The sequence below is a fragment of the Canis aureus genome, chromosome 10 (genome assembly GCF_053574225.1).
Source record: "Canis aureus isolate CA01 chromosome 10, VMU_Caureus_v.1.0, whole genome shotgun sequence".
NCBI classification, from domain to species: domain Eukaryota; kingdom Metazoa; phylum Chordata; class Mammalia; order Carnivora; family Canidae; genus Canis; species Canis aureus.
The window spans coordinates 6057952-6074481 of record NC_135620.1 but is presented as its reverse complement, the minus strand read 5'-3'; the positions used below and the strand labels follow the sequence as shown (position 1 = coordinate 6074481).

The 16530-nt window shown below is 40.9% G+C and overlaps 1 protein-coding gene across 2 annotated transcripts in view; it reads left to right on the top strand.

The window, feature by feature from the left end:
* TRIM36 (tripartite motif containing 36) overlaps positions 1-9714 on the top strand; it is a 34124-nt gene extending 24410 nt beyond the window's left edge. For both annotated transcript variants that reach the window (XM_077911249.1, XM_077911251.1), the window contains exons 7-10: positions 184-308; positions 3632-3922; positions 6895-7192; positions 9257-9714. In XM_077911249.1, coding sequence (XP_077767375.1) covers positions 184-308; positions 3632-3922; positions 6895-7192; positions 9257-9611 — 1069 coding nt within the window. In that variant the 3' untranslated portion in view covers positions 9612-9714. The remainder of the gene's footprint in view (positions 1-183; positions 309-3631; positions 3923-6894; positions 7193-9256) is intronic.
* The last annotated feature ends 6816 nt before the right edge of the window (positions 9715-16530 follow it).

Here is a 16530-nt window from a genome sequence, read left to right as displayed (position 1 = left end):
AATGCTCTGTTTCATCCCAAACTCTCAGGGGTTCCTAAGGCTGCACTCTATGCGCACACCTGCTGCACACTTAACCTGCATGTGAAGAGCAAGGTGTTTTGTTTTGTTTTAATCACATTGCAGATGTTTAGTCTGATTGGCCTTTTAACGAGTTATTTTTATATAAACTGTATCTGTCTGCAGAATACAGAAAGCTACGGAATCTTTGAAGAGCTTTAGACCTGCTGCTCAGACTTCTTTTGAAGACTATGTTGTTAATACATCTAAACAAACAGAACTTCTTGGAGAATTGTCTTTCTTCTCTAGTGGTAAGTTTGAGATGACTGCAAAAGCTTGCTCTTGTAATTTGGGTTCTCGTGATGTGGGATAAACACATGCTTCGGTTTGACAGTACGAAAGACCGTGTTTTTATGCACAGAAAGTATATTGTGTTGGCTTGTGTGGTTTTTAAACACTGTCTAAATGGCATCACGTTGCATGTGCATCCCTTTTGTGAATTGTTCAAAAAATGAAGTTGAAGATATTTGTTACTACACGGAGTTCTGGTTTATATTTTAGCTGTTCATTGTATTTCGGTATAGAAATCGTTTCCTTCCCGAGAGACCATTCGTTTCTCTTCTTTCTCCTTTGTAAACAACTGCTGTGTTGAGCATCTTCATCAGTGTTACTTTCTGCACATGTTCGTGAGTTTCTCTAGGGCGGAGACCTAGAAATGATGTCTCCAGGCTAAAACTGACTCTGAGATGTGTGTTTACCTGACTGTGTTAGTTTGTTAGTGCTGCCGAAACAAAATTCCACAGACGGCATGCCTTAAACAACAGAAGTGTTGGCAGGCTGGTGTCTCCTGAGGCCTCTCTCCTTGACTTGCCGATGGCCACCTTCCAGAGCCTTCACATGGTCTTCTGAAATTTCTATTCCTGAGGATATCAGTCATATTAGTCATGGTGGGATTAGGGCCCATCTTTGTGACTTAATTTTAACTTAATTACCTCTAAAGACTTCTTTCTCCAAATAAAGTCACATTCTGAGGTCCTGGGGATTAGAACCCCAGCATATGAATTTTGGGTCCATAGCACTCACTTATGCTTGTGTTTTGCTGTTCCCCAGCAGGGAGGTCTTCCTTTACTTTTTCCCTTCTCACCCTGTTCATATCTCCCTCCAATTTCTCTTATGGTGGATAATTAATAGTCCTTAGAATAGTATAGAGTTTGATGACTGTAGAGGTATCAATGTGTAGATTTGTACAGTCACCTGGAGGAAATTTGTCCCGTTAAAAGTTAAAAATTCTTGGGGCACTTGGGGTTTAGTTAGAGTGTTTTGATCTTAGCTCTTGATCTCAGAATTGTGACTTCAAGCCCCACATTGGGCTCCATGCTGGGAGTGGAGCCTACTTTAAAAAAAGGGGGGAAAGAAAGTTTTAAAGCTAAAAACTCTAAAGGATTATTATTATGACTGACTTTCTTTTGAATCTATACCTGAATCTTCTTGCAGATATGTGCTTATCTTTTTTTTTTCTTAAGATTTATTTTAGAGAGATAGCACACAAATGAGGGGGAGAGGCAGAGGGGGAAGGAGAGAGAGAGAGAATCCTCAAGCAGACTCCTCACTGAGTGAGGAGCCTGACATGTGGATGGATCCCAGGACCCTGAGATCATGACCTGAGCTGAAATCAAGAGCCAGTTGCTTAACTGACTGAGCCCACTAGGCACCCCTGGATATGTGCTTGTCTTGTTTATTATGACAATCTTGTTTTCCCATATCTGTACTTGTTACTCTTTCAAATGCTGATTCTTCTTCATGTAATGTAAACTTGAATTGTTTTCCATATACAAGCCAGTTTATTTAGGAGTACAAGGTCCTATCTCCCCTGGGTGGGGGTATCCCAAAACAGTCCTTGGAAGGATGATGGTGAAGGTTGATCTTGGGTTAGACCAGTGTCTAACCAAAAGAACCAGCAGAGTGGATGGATGAGGATGAAAAGTAGTTACCCAGCTTCTGACTGATGGATGGTCTCGTTGTTTTCCTGCATGCACATTTTTTAGTAAGCTATGTTTCAAAAAAAAGAAAAGAAAGGGGTGTGGGGTGGAGTATACAAGTCATGTTATTTTTTAACTAGCTTTCCCCCTCCCCCACCAAATATATTTTGAATGACTTTCCAGATCTCATTATAGCTGTAGAACATTCAGTTGCATGAATGTACCATATCCAGACATGCTTCTCTTTTGCTTATATATGTCTGGGGGAGGCCAGAGGGAGACTTTTATTTTCATTTCATAGAATCTCTCATTTGATATAAATATGTGTTATGTGTGTGTGACTTTTATAGCTTGTCCCAAGCAGTTAAGCTTATTGGAATTTCTTCTATGGAAGGGATTATGCATATGCACAAAGCTTCAGCTGCGATACTTTTTGTATTGTATTTTTCATGAAAAAAAAAAAAACTAGAAACATATTTCTGAAAATTGTTAAAATGTTGATATAGCCATGGAGCATAATGCCATTGGGAGAAAAGAACTGGCAGGATCTGTATAAAATTATTGTAGTGATTATCTTCAGGTTACTTAAAGTGTGTTTTATGAAGTTTCTGATTTTCTTACAAAAAAATATTATGTATCATGTTTATGCCAAGAAAAATTCATTAAATTGCTTTACAACTCTTTGAAGAAAATATGAAAGTTGTGTATAATGTTTCACTCAACTTTGTTATACTCACCAAACTTAGATTAAAAAATATTTATTATAGGACACAGATTAAAAATGTCAAGTCTGGTGCTGTTAGTAAGTGGAAGTTAAAGGCAAATGCTTAAAAACTTTAATTTATGGTGTTTCAGAATTAATATAACATGTAAAGCTGAAACTGAATCTTTTTTTGTCTTTTCATCCTTCACCCTTTCAGTTATCAACCTAAATATATCTTTAAAAATCCTTATTGCTTATTGTTTGTCATTGTAAATTTTGTGGGAGGTGTACTTGCCTTGAGATCTGTTCTTTTTTTTTTTTTTTTTTTAATTTATTTATGATAGTCACAGAGAGAGAGAGAGAGGCAGAGACATAGGCAGAGGGAGAAGCAGGCTCCATGCACCGGGAGCCTGATGTGGGATTCGATCTTGGGTCTCCAGGATCGCGCCCTGAGCCAAAGGCAGGCGCCAAACCGCTGCGCCACCCAGGGATCCCTAGATCTGTTCTTTTAACAAATTCTAAGTGTGGAATATAGTGTTGTTGACTGAGTACTGAAATCTCTAGAGTTTATTCATCTTGCTTGACTGATACGTTATGCCTCCTGATTAATTCCTGCCCATTTCTCCCTCACCCCAGCCCCTGGCAGCCAGCATTCCAGTCTTTGATTTTGTGAATCCAGCTCTTTTAGATTCCTCATGGAGTGGCATCATGCAGTTAGTATTATGTCTCTCAATGTCTGGCTTATTTCAGTTTGCAGGTCCACAAGATCCATCCATGCTGTTGTACATCGCCAGAATTACTCTTTCTCTGATACATAGTATTGCAAATTTGGAAAACACTTGGACAGTACAGAAATGACTGAAGTATTGTCAGTACCTCGTTTTTATTGAGGAATGTCCAGATTCCAATATGTATCGATATTTTAACATTTTTTGTTTCTTAACACTTTCAGGCATAGACGTGCCAGAGATCAACGAGGAACAGAGCAAAGTTTATAACAATGCTCTGATAAATTGGTACCATCCAGAAAAGGATAAAGCTGATAGCTATGTCCTCGAATATCGGAAGATTAACAGAGATGAAGAAATGCTGTCTTGGAACGAGATAGAAGTGTGTGGCACCAGTAAAGTCATTTCAGATCTGGAAAGCAATTGTAACTATGCTTTCAGAGTAAGAGCCTACAAGGGTTCAATCTGCAGTCCTTGCAGCAGGGAGCTGATTCTTCATACTCCACCAGCTCCAGGTATTGCGAATACTGGGAATCAAAATGCCAGAGAGTTGGAAGGACCTTGATAAAAAAATAACCTAGCCAGTGCCTCTGGATAGACCTGCGTTGAAACCAGCTCTTGTGTGTTAAAAAAAAAAAAAAAAAATCTAGAAAATAGATTGCATCCTCAGCAAGGATTTAGAAATAGACCGAATACATGAATTTCACCAGACAGGCTGGGAACAGGATTCGAGTTTGGCCTGACCTCAGATAATAGAAAAACATGAAGTCATTTGACTGAGCGGGGCTATTAATTTGAGATTAAAATAGCATCAGTGCCACCTTACAAGTTTAAATAGTATAATTCCATATTTCTGATAAGCTGATAGAAAGCTATAACCGAGACCCTGGTAGATTTGTAGAAAAATTACTGTTCTAATATGAAACGCTATTTCATATTTCACTTAACCTCCTTCTGACCTGTCCGGATTTTCTATCTCTGTGATTCCCGGCCCGTGGGGGTGAAGGGCATCTATGAGAACCACGTGGTAGCTGTGCCTCCCACACTTAGAGTCCCCACACCCACCCACTTCCCCTGCCTTCCGAGTCAGAAACCACTGCTGTTCCTTACAGAGCGCCTGTGGGTTTTTTTTTTTTTTTTTTTTTTTCCGCCTGTGGGTTTTTATAGAATGAGAATCGCCAGGTGGGTGGCTCTCCGCAGGGTCTCCATAGACAAAGGACACGCAAAACCAAGGCTGTGCTTGTTCTGCTTTAGCAGGAAGACACCGTGGCCTGTTGTCACTGCCTGCCAGGTGCTTCCAGTTGGATCTGAGACTCTATTGCCCCTGCCTGGGTTTAGTGGCTTTATGTGCCGTCTTTTGTACACTCTTGTCTTTCCTTCCCCTTTTGTCCATAGCAGACTGACCACTACTTGTTTTTCATGCACGTTGTGGCCAATTTAAAAAAAAAAGAGAATACAGATACAAATTAGGGGTGGCTAAAATTGTCTTCCTTCAATTTGAATAAAATCCAGTAGAGTCTGAGGATGGATTTGCAAATATTAAATGAATTTGCCTTTTATCATCTATTCAGTTTCCCCTTTCTTTTCTCAGCTCTCTGACTGAAAGTGGAATTAAAAAAAACCTGGAAGTAGCTGCTGTTTTAAATAGTGATGTGGAAGGGGAAGCAAGAAAGGACATGTTCAAAGTTGTCTTTTTTTTTAATTTAATATTTTATTTTTAAGGAATCTCCACACCCACTGTGGGGCTCAGACTCACAACCTTGAGATCAAGAGTTGCATGCTCCACTGACTGAGCCAGTCGGGTGCCCCCAAAGTTGATTAGCTTTTCTCTGAGAGGAGCTGTGTGAATTGGGAGACCATTAAAATATATTTTGCCAGGTGCCTGGGTGGCTCCGTTGGTTAAGCATCTGCCTTCAGCTCAGGTCATGATCCCGGGGCCCTGGGGTCGAGTCCTGCGTCTGACTCTGCTCAGTGAGGAGCCTGCTTCTCCCTCTCCCTCTGTCCCTCCCCTCTATTTGTGCATGTGCGCACATTCTCTATCAAATAAAAAAATAAAATCTTAAAAAAAAAAATTTGCAAATGGGGAGGCTTGAGATTGGAAGCAGGAATTATTATGGCAGGACAGCAGACATTACCAGGAAGAATGGTCAGCCTACGTATGGAGAATGACTTTAGCTTGCTTTGTAGACTTTTTTTTTTTAAATTATGATACAGTTAAAAATTACCATTTTGACCATTTTTAAGAGTACAGGTCTGTGACATTAAGTACATCCACAGTATTGTAGAGCCACCACCACTCACATCTCTAGAATGTCTTCATTTTTTCCAGATGAAACTCTGTGCCCAGTAAACACAAACTCCCCATCCCTCCTCTCCATAGAGCCTGGGAGCCTCTTTTCTACTTTCTGTCTTTATGAGTTGCCTGTACCTCATAGAAGTGGATTGATAATAATTCTTCATTGTCTGTACCTCATAGAAGTGGATCTAATAATCCTTCTGTGCCTGGCATATTTGGAGCTTCAACCATGTTGAAGCATGAACCAGAATTTCTTGCCTTTTTAGGCTGAATACTATTCTACTGTTTGGATTTATCTATTCATGTGTTGATGGACTTTTGAATTGTTTCCACTTTGGGGCTAACAGCCAATGTCCTTGCTTAATGGATATGAGTTGATAGAGACTCAGGAGAGTGGCATTATGTCCAATCTGTGGTTGAAGAAATTGAAAGTTCTGTTAAACTCCATTTAAGGGGCGCCTGTGTGGCTTAGTGGGTTAAGTGTCTGCCTTTGGCTCAGGTCGTGATTCCCAGGGTCCTGGGGTCGAGCCCTGCATTGGACTCCCTCCTCACTGGGGCATCTTTTTCTCCCTCTCCCTCTGCTTGCCTCTTCCCCTGCTCATGCTCACTTTTTCTCTGTCAAGTAAATAAATAAAATCTTAAAAAAAAACTTCATTTAAATCCTTGAGCAGGAATTAAAACTCATCTCTCTAACCCCAAAACTTTTGCCTTTTTAAAATACCATGCACCATGTCTCATGTCTGCCATGTTGATGGATAAGGAAAAGCCTCTATCACAATTGCTCATGTTTTCCAAATTTATAAAATGTGGAATACATGTTTAGGAAAATGTATTGATAATTATGAAAATGTACAACCCCTCGTTTTAAGGAGAAAAGGGACAGATCCACTTGTAAAATATTTAGAAGAGATCTGTAACTGTTGCAAGGAACCACACTCATTGGTTTTCTCATATGCTTAAAATACTTCCTTCTGCCTTTTGATATTTCTGAGGACGTTCAGGTAGAGAGAATCTATTGGAAGTGATTTCTCAGTCAGGGATTTGGTTTGTCACAGTTTGTCGAGGGTATTGTGAAACATGCCTCTTCACAGCTTTTTCAGACATTTCTGGTTCAGAGCCCGATCGTGTTAACCACCAATTACAGAAATGCAATTACGTAGTGATCAGGCTAATTTTAAGGTCTCTTTACAGTTTTCAGTTTCCTCTTTGATGAGAAATGTGGCTATAATAATGAACACCTCTTGCTGAACCTGAAGAGAGACCGCGTGGAGAGCAGAGCCGGGTTTAATCTCCTGCTCGCTGCGGAGCGAATCCAAGTGGGTTATTACACAAGCTTGGACTATATCATTGGAGACGTTGGGATTACCAAGGGGAAGCACTTCTGGGCCTTCCGTGTGGAGCCGTATTCGTACCTGGTAAAAGCAGGAGTTGCTTCCAGTGATAAGCTACAGGAGTGGCTCCGGTCTCCCCGGGATGCAGTTAGTCCAAGGTAGGTTCTTGTACTGATCTAGAATTCGATGATTCTTTTAAAAGTAAATATCTGGGATTGCCTTGGTGGCTCAGCAGTTGAGCGTCTGCTTTTGGCTCAGGGCGTGATCCCAGAGTCCTGAGATCTAGTCCCGTATGGGGCTCCTTGCATGGAGCCTGTTTCTCCTGGTCTCTCACAAATAAATAAATAAAATTTAAAAAATACAATAAAAGTAAATATCTGTGTTTAGCAAGACCGGAAATCCACTTGGGTTTACTTATTGCAGTTGGAGTGCATTCCTTAGAGTCAGGTGCTCTGGGCGTGCCAGGTTGGCTTACATTCCCACGGTGACTAATGAGACTTAGTGGTTAATTTCTGGTGCCATGATGAACTGAGCCTGTTTTGGATACCTCTTGACTGTGCCTTGCTGTTTTAAATTTTCAAAGTTTCTTGTATCAGTTACCTTAATTCTGTAATAAGAATTACTCACATGGATGGTGAAGTGCTTCTAGTTGCCATAGTTCAGAATTTTTTAAAGATTTTATCTATTTAATCATGAGAGGCACAGAGAGAGAGGCAGAGATACAGGCAGAGGGAAAAGCAGGCTCCCTGCGGGGAACCCAATGTGGGACTCGATCCTGGGACTCTAGGGTCATATCCTAAGCTGAAGGCAGAAGTTCAACCACTGAGCCATCCAGATGCCCCCGCATAGTTCAGAATTGATAAGAATTTGTTCTTGTGTTATGGGACACAATTTCTTTAAACGCCCCTGTAAGTACTTGATAAAATTGGGTCATGGTAAACAGGTTTCCACATCAAAGAATTCCAGTTTCTTAAGAGATTGGTAAATTTGACTGAGTTCATATGGTTTTGTTGTTTTAGATGGTATAAGGTCTACTGGCCCACGTAGATAATGTTTGACCCCTGGTGTGAACAGAATCCCCAGTTAATCATCTGAGTTGATAGAAAAAGCTTTTGGCACAAGTGTGAGAAATTGTAACCAGGACATGGTTAATTAAACATAGTACCACAGGCCTAGAATATTGATAGAATATTAGTATTAATAATGTTTTAAAGAGCTTGTAACATCGGAAATACCAGAAGTGAGAAAAAATATTAGAAGTGAGAAAACCCAATTAAAAGCATTGATTTAGGGACCCCTGGGTGGCGCAGCGGTTTGGCACCTGCCTTTGGCCCAGAGCGCGATCCTGGAGACCCGGAATCGAATCCCACGTCGGGCTCCCGGTGCATGGAGCCTGCTTCTCCCTCTGCCTGTGTCTCTGCCTCTCTCTCTCTCTCTCTCTGTGACTATCATAAATAAATAAAAATTAAAAAAAATAAAATAAAAATAAGATTAAAAAAAATAAATAAAAGCATTGATTTAGTATAATTACAAATATATAAAAAGTAAACTATGCATAAGAAGAAAATGGAAGAACCTTTGTATCAAAAATTTATATAAGCTGCTACTGTTGTATGATATTGGGAAAGAAACCTTCCTGCTTGCTTACCTAGATCCATGTAGAAATCCCAATCCAGAAATAGGGTCTTTAGGACCATGAAATATGACTTTTTCTCCTGCATTGTTTTGTATTTCACTCTAAGTTGGTAATTCCTTGCATTAGGGCACACATTTAATTTAATCTGTGACAGTTCCCTTCAGTTTTCTCCCCCCATTTTATTATTATCTATTTTATTTTAAAGAATCTCTACTCCCAATGTGGGGCTTGAACTCATTACTCCAAGACCAACAGTCCAGTGCTCCACGGCCTGAGCCAGCCAGGCATCCCTCCCCTAGTTCATTTTTGATAGGCCAGAGTCTTGAATTATTTTATAGGTTTTTATTATTTTTCTTATCTGCATGTATATAGAGATGTTTTATGATATTTCATGACAGGAAATTTGGGTCTGAGTCTCTGGTATAATTTCTAAATGGCAATGCATAGTCCAGATGTTTTTAATTGATTTGTGTTTTAATAGAGAGTTTTTGACACACAGTCTAATTTCAAAGCAATGTGTATTATCTCATGAAAATGCTTTGTGGATGACGACACAGCTAAGACTGCTTTGTGTATTGTGTTCTAGATATGAGCAAGACAGCGGCCATGACAGCGGAAGTGAAGATGCCTGCTTTGATTCTTCCCAGCCGTTCACTCTGGTCACCATAGGCATGAAGAAGTTTTTCATACCCAAGTCAGCCACTTCTGCCAATGAACCTGAGAATAGGGTTCTTCCCATGCCAACAAGTATAGGGATTTTCCTTGACTATGATAAAGGCAGAGTGGCTTTCTATGACATGGATCACATGAAATGCCTTTATGAGCGTCAGGTGGACTGTTCGCACACAATGTACCCAGCATTTGCATTAATGGGCAGTGGAGGAATTCAACTTGAGGAACCCATCACGGCAAAGTATCTAGAATACCAAGAGCACATGTAGATTAAGCATCTGATGTGACTTAGGGTGGAAGAGAGGAGCAGAATAATGCCTTGGTGTAACCTTCGTAACTAATTACATATCATCTAAGTAGTCTGTGACCACACTTGTTTGTGTGTGTGTTTCTTCTTAAATCAGAAACCCTAAACAGTTTTGCCTTTTCCGTGTCATTGTCCTGCCTTTCACAAGCCATGGGAGTCAAGACACTCTCCTGGTTGACTGTAACTGGATTGTCTTTCTTTTTTTTATGAACAGGAAATCTAATTTATTTATGTCAGCCATGTTGCTGATAGGCACATTTCTTTTTGAGGGCGGGGAAGGGATTCAAAAGTATTTATTATTATGTTTTTGTGTTGTGTTTGGTTTTTCATTTTGTATCATGTTTGTCTTTAAAAAAAGATATTTTTTAGATGCCTTATGGATAGAAATTAGTACTTAGCCTTGTGTCTTGCATATGTTTTTCATAGGAAAACAAGTTAGAGATAGGTAAAAAGACCAGAGAAACGGTAGTATATTTAAATGGAGAATTATGTATTTTGAGGTGTATAACTGAGATTCAGAGTATATTCCCTGGGAAATGAATATTGTTTTTTTTTTCTTTTAAGACTACAAATTGTATTTTTAAGGATATTTTTAAGAGTTTCCTTAGCTGTGATGCCCATTCCTGCATGTGTAGTTGAACATGGTTTTGTTTTTGTTTTTGTTTTTGTTTTTGGCAGGAAACACAAAAGTTCTTGGCTAACACACAAAACTTCTCACTTCATTAAAATTTCTCTTCAGTTTTTCTTACTCAGTGAAAATATCTGAGCTACTTACTCAATGAAAATACCAAATAATTTATTTTTCACAAATAGTAGTGAAGATACACTGATATTTGGCATAGTTGTTCTTTTGCTCTCTTATCGTGTCCTATGATTTTCATTTTTTGGCACCATTATTATATATCAGATTGTCCTGTTTTATGTTTACATGTTTGGAAAGTTCATGATATATCTTTAATGTCATTAAATTATTCTAAAATGTAGAGTAACTGGTCATTGGATGTTATTTTCTGTGGTCCATTGGTAATAAGCTTTTGTAAAAGTAAGTAAAATACAAATCTAGTTGTTGAGGAATAATAACAAAAATCATAGGACTGTACCCTTTTAAAAGTTCTGATTTGCAGAATTAATATTTTAATTGAAATTTTACATTCATTTTTGAAAGGTGTCTTTAACTTAGATGGTTTTTATTTAGACTGCTCATTTTTTGGACATTAAAACGTTCAGAAACTAGACTTTTATATATCATAGCACTAATGATTTTGAAATGCTTTTGATCTGTTTTGATAGACCAACCAAAACCTCAGGCCTTATTTGGTTTCCTTATTTGTTTTTCATATGTATTTTTAAATGGAAATCTATTACTTAGGCTAGTAGCATCAAATTAGCTTTTCTTCCCCCAACTCAAGTAGGAAATACTGTGGTGAAGTTCGGTATTGAGTAGGCTTTGTTACTTTCCCACCAATGAATAGCACTTTATGACAGGCTGAACTAAACACATACACTGTGTTATGTGGGTGATTGTGCATTAAGGCTGCTAATGTCATGTGTGTGATAAAGTTTGAATCTCAAGCCTGTGTAAGCACATATCATGTAGACATTTGAAACATAAAGCTTTAATAGGAATAGGGAAGGCACGTAAAACATTGTATAGTTGTATAGAAATAATTCTCCTGGATTTCTTTCATTTTTAATAAAAATTGAAATACATGTAATTATTGAGCTGCATTCTGGGAATTCTCAGTATATTTATGTGGAAAATGGAAATAAAATCATTGATAAGACGTGTTTAGCTGAATATATTAACTTAGAGCTAAGATTTTACGTAAAATTATTTGGGGCATGTATTTAGCTCTAATTCTTGTCGAAGTGATCATTAGAAAAGCTTAACATGAAAATTCATTTACTTCAGCTAATTGATCAGATTGTCTCCTATTCCTTTTCTGCTCCGTAATCAGATTTTTGATCAGATGAGTTTTCCTTTAGGTCACATTCATACTCTTGGGCCTTTGGGCTCTGGTGGTTGTGTGTTGCAATTAAATGTTATTTGTGCTTGATGGGTCTTAATTTTTAGAAAAAATCAGCTCCAGGCTATTCCTGTGTTACTGTATAATAACTTAATTCTCATATTTGCAGTTGCTTTCTGGAGAGTAGTAGGAATCAGAGCTATCTCCGAGGCATTGAAAACACTCTAGGTCGTCATCTGATTAGACCCCAGGAGTGTGTCCCGTGTGGGAATATCACTGATCGTGGCATTGCTACAAAAAGTGGAGAACTGTTAAAGGCAAGAATACGCTGAAGAAATTGTTCTACAAGGCAGGTGTGCATTCCTTTTAAAGGATCTTCACGTGCTTATTGCAACTAACATCCTGAGAACTGACATTTTTCTGGGGACTCTCTTGCCTTTCACAAATAAACTTGAAGGAATTTAGTTAAGTTTGATTTGGAACCCAGTTCCTTTATTTACAAAAACTCCTGCTGTTTTGTGTGGTATACTGGATACAAGGTGAACAAGACTGCCCACCCAAGTTCCTGCTCTTAGGAGCTTCCTTTGGAGGAAGTGGAAAGTGCTAGAGAGTGTTGGAAGAATGGGCTCTGGTAGACTCTGGTTAGGGAAGCCCTTCTGAGGAGGCACTAGAAGTTTGACACCACTGGAAGGAGCTGGCTGTACAAAGAGCTGAGTGAAGCGTGTGCTGGGTAGAGAGAACAAGTTGCCTAAAAAGGCTTGGAGATGGCGAACTGGTCAGAGTTGGGGCAGGAAATAGCATTTGGCCTGGAGGGTTCAGTTGAAATATTAATGAGAGGGTTACTTAGAGATGTGAGCCACCTTGAAGAACAAGTAATGGTGAGGCCTTGGTAAGACTACCCACAGCCAGAAGCCATGACTGCCTCCAGAGCAAGGATGGCCAGGGGAGATCATGTTCCTAGATGTTGGGGGAGAAAGAGACATTAAGGAAGGCTTCCTTGCTGGGAGCTGGGCTCACTGTGGGAGGCAGCTAATCCCTGAGATGCAGCGCCAGGATAAGGAGTCAGAAATCCCTTTGTTGGATCTGTTGGTGCTGCCTATTGACCAAATGCTACTGGAAGCCACTCAGCCAGGGCTCTCTAGGGATGCAGATGTGTGTGTGTGTGTGGGGGGGGGGGGGGGATGGGACAGCTCATCCTCCTGGGGTGGAGAAGGGGGAAGCAGGCATCTGGTGGAGGTTCTAGGGGTAGCTTCAATAGAGAACAGCTGGTGCAATTGGGAAGGAGCTTGGTGTATTTGAAGGGGGCAAAAGGCTATTGGCCATTGTGCTGACTGCTTAAAGGTATTTACAATGTTCTGCAAACGCACATGGGTGGCTCGTGGTGGAGCATCTGCCTTCAGCTCAGGGTGTGATTCTGGGGTTCTGGGATTGAGTCCCACATGGGGCTCCCCACAGGGAGCCTGCTTCTCCCTCTGCCTATGCCTCTGCCTCTCTCTTTGTGTGTCTCGGGAAGAAATTAAAATTTTTTTTAAAAAACACAGAAATGAAGACTTAGAAAACCATTACCTGGGAGATCTCTACATCATCCCTGAGTCACTTCTCCAGTTTTCTTCAGAAGCTCCACCTCCTGTCTTCTCTGGTAGGGACTGGTGGTGGTGGCAGGCCAGGTGGGCAGGAGAGGTTGGAGGAAGGGTAACTGGTAATGCAGCTGCAAGGAGCTGGGAAGTGGGAGCTGAGGTGTGGGAAAGGGGTTAACTACTCCGTATAGTAACCTTCAAACAGCCCATTGCCTCAACTTTGAGACTATCCAGAGTCCACTTTGTCCCCCATCTTCTGTACCACCACCATTCTCATGTGATCCCTGTAATAGTACCTTCTCACCTGGTCTCCTCCCTCAGGCCATGTATTTTTTTTCTTTTAAAGATTCATTATTGAGAAGCATAGAAAGGCAGAGACATAGAGGGAGAAGCAGGCTCCTTGCAGGGAGCCTGATGTGGGACTCAATCCCAGGACCCCGGGATTACAATTTGGGCCAAAGGCAGATACTCAACAGCTGACACCCGGGCGTCCCTCTTAGGCCGTGTATTAGCTGGATAAATAAATCCTCCTAAGAAACCCTGAGACCTCTAGTCTTAACCAAAATGTTTTTTTGCTCTCACAAAATTAACTGTGTATCAGCAACCCTTTCCTCCCCTGGCAATGCAGGGGCAGGCTACCTTCACGCTGTGATGCCATCTAACATTGCTGGTTTACAGAGTTCTTAGAAACTGAAGACACTGGAAAGCCCCCAACAGCTACTAATGCCCCAGCACATCATTTGCATTCATGTTCCATTAGCTAGAACTAATTGCATGGTGCTAAAACCGGCAGGCATGGGAGTGAGAAGCTTGTTTCCTTCAGATGCGCAGGCAGGAGACCACCAGTTATGGGCGAGCACCAATCATGCGTCTCTCAAGCCAATGCACCATTTTACTTTTTCTCAATCACAAAATCAGCATGAACCTTTTGCAAATTCCCACCGTTTCAGATATCCACACAATCCTTCACCTTGATCTTTTTTTGAATGTCACCGTAGTGAGAACCTTAAGTACTCTTTAAATTTTGTCCTCCCCTGCCCCCTGCAACACAGCATACTCCCCATTCCCTGTACCTAGACGTTTCACTTTTGTTTACATCCTCAAAAATATTAGCTCCACCAGAACAGGAGTTGTATCCAGTTTTTATCATTGCTGCATCCCAGCACTTTGAACCTCTCCTGGTTTCCAGCTCTAGGACTGTCTTCTGCCTTCTGTATGTGGGGCCTGCAGGTGAGCACTAGGAAAGCAGACTCCCTGCTGAGCACAGAGCCCTATGCGGGGCTGGATCTCAGGGCCCTGAGATCATGTCCTGAGCCCAAGGCAGATAGATGCTTAACCCACTGAGCCACCCAGGTGCCCTGTCCCTGCCATTCTTGAGCCTTTCTGGGGATCTACGTGGATAACGGGTTTCTCCCAATGCAAGCTTTCAGATTTGACCTTCCTTCACCAGGTCATTTGCAATCTCTCCATCTGCTCTCCCCCCTGTCATCATAGCTAACTGGTATACCTACCTACTGGTGGCCCTGAAGTTAGAGTTGGCTTTTGAGTTTGCTGTGTATTTTTGTTGATTTTCTTTTTTGGGGTAGGGGAGGGATGATTTTCAAGAGGAAGAAGCAGATAGGGCATTGCCATCTTGAAACTAGGAAAAGTATCTTTGGAATGATGGATCCATAAAATTATTTTCTCCAGGTTTTCATTTTATAACATCTTGACTCTAAGGGAAAATAAGTTTTGGTTTTTTTTTTTTAAACGATGGAGTTATAATGTGTATATGTACCTTGTGCTTGGCAGAAGATACTTTCTTCAAAAATCACTTATAACTTGGACTTTTATTGTATATGGTGAGTGGATTCAATTTGTGATAACATTTGAGAGTTTTAAGGTTCTTTATCACACCTGCATTTGTTTCCCCCATTTTGATCTTTTTTTAAAGATTTTATTTATTTAAGATTTTATTTATTCATGAGAGACAGAGAGAGAGAGGCAGAGACACAGACACAGAAGCAGGCTCCATGCAGGGAGCCTGACGTGGGACTCGATCCCAGGACCCCGGGATCATGCCCTGAGCTGAAGGCAGATGCTCAACCGCTGAGCCAGCCAGGTGCCCCTAACACGTGACATTTGAATTCCTTCATAAGCATACCTAAAATGCCTTAAAATTATCGGGTGATAAGGAAGCCTAAAGACATTTATAAAATACTGTAGAGGTCAGTACATTCTAGTACGTGTCTAAACAATGATCTCGTAGTACTTTATAGATTTGGAGGCAGGGAGAAGAAATAAGTGGGCGTGCTACCCTGTTAGGCAAAGTTAGAGATTTGTTTTATATTTGACAGCAGGAATTCTCACAGCATTTACTGCCTGTTTGAGGCTGTGAACACGGGCATGGTTGGTAGTGGTTGGTGTGGAGTTTTGCTTTGGATTCCTCTGTGAGGTTTATCATTTAATACCTGTGTGATTTTACTTGATTGATTTATTTTTTAAAAAGACTATTTATTTGAGAGAGAGAGAGAGAGAGAGAACAAGAAAGAGAGAGCCTGCACAAGTCAGGGGAGGGCAGAGGGAGAAGCGGACTCCCCGCTGAGGAGGAGCCCAGCTCGGGGCTCTATGCCAGTGATGAAGCTTTGGAGTGCAGGTGAGGCTTGGTGGGGTGAGGTCCGGAGCCGATGACCGAGAAAGAATTCTTGAGATATCTTGGTGCAAAATGGTGGTTTTATTAAAGCCCGGGGACAGGACCCGGGGGCAGGAAGAGCTGCTGCACCAGGGTTGTGCGGGGTGGCTGATTATTTACTTGGCAGCAGGGGAAAGAAAAAAGGGAGGTTTTTATTTTATTTTTAATTTTTTTAATTGAAATTCAATTTGCCAACATATAGCATAACACCCAGTGCTTATCCCGCCAAGTGCCCCCCTCAGTGCCCATCACCCAGTCACCCCAAACCCCCCGCCCACCTCCCTTTCCACTACCCCTTGTTCATTGCCCAGAGTTAGGAGTCTCTCATGTTTTGTCACCCTCACTGATATTTTCTCTCCTTTCCCTTTATTCCCTTTCCTATTTTTTATATTTCCCAAATGAATGAGACCATATAATGATTGTCCTTCTCCGATTGACTCACTTCACTCAGCATAATACCCTCCAGGTCCATCCACGTGGAAGCAAATGGTGGGTATTTGTCGTTTCTAATGGCTGAAGAATATTCCATTGTATACATAGACCACAGCTTCTTTATCCATTCATCTGTCGATGGACACCGAGGCTCCTTCCACAGTTTGGCTATTGTGGACATTGCTGCTAGAAACATCAAGGTGCGAGGTTTTTAAAAGAACTTTTATGTGCCAA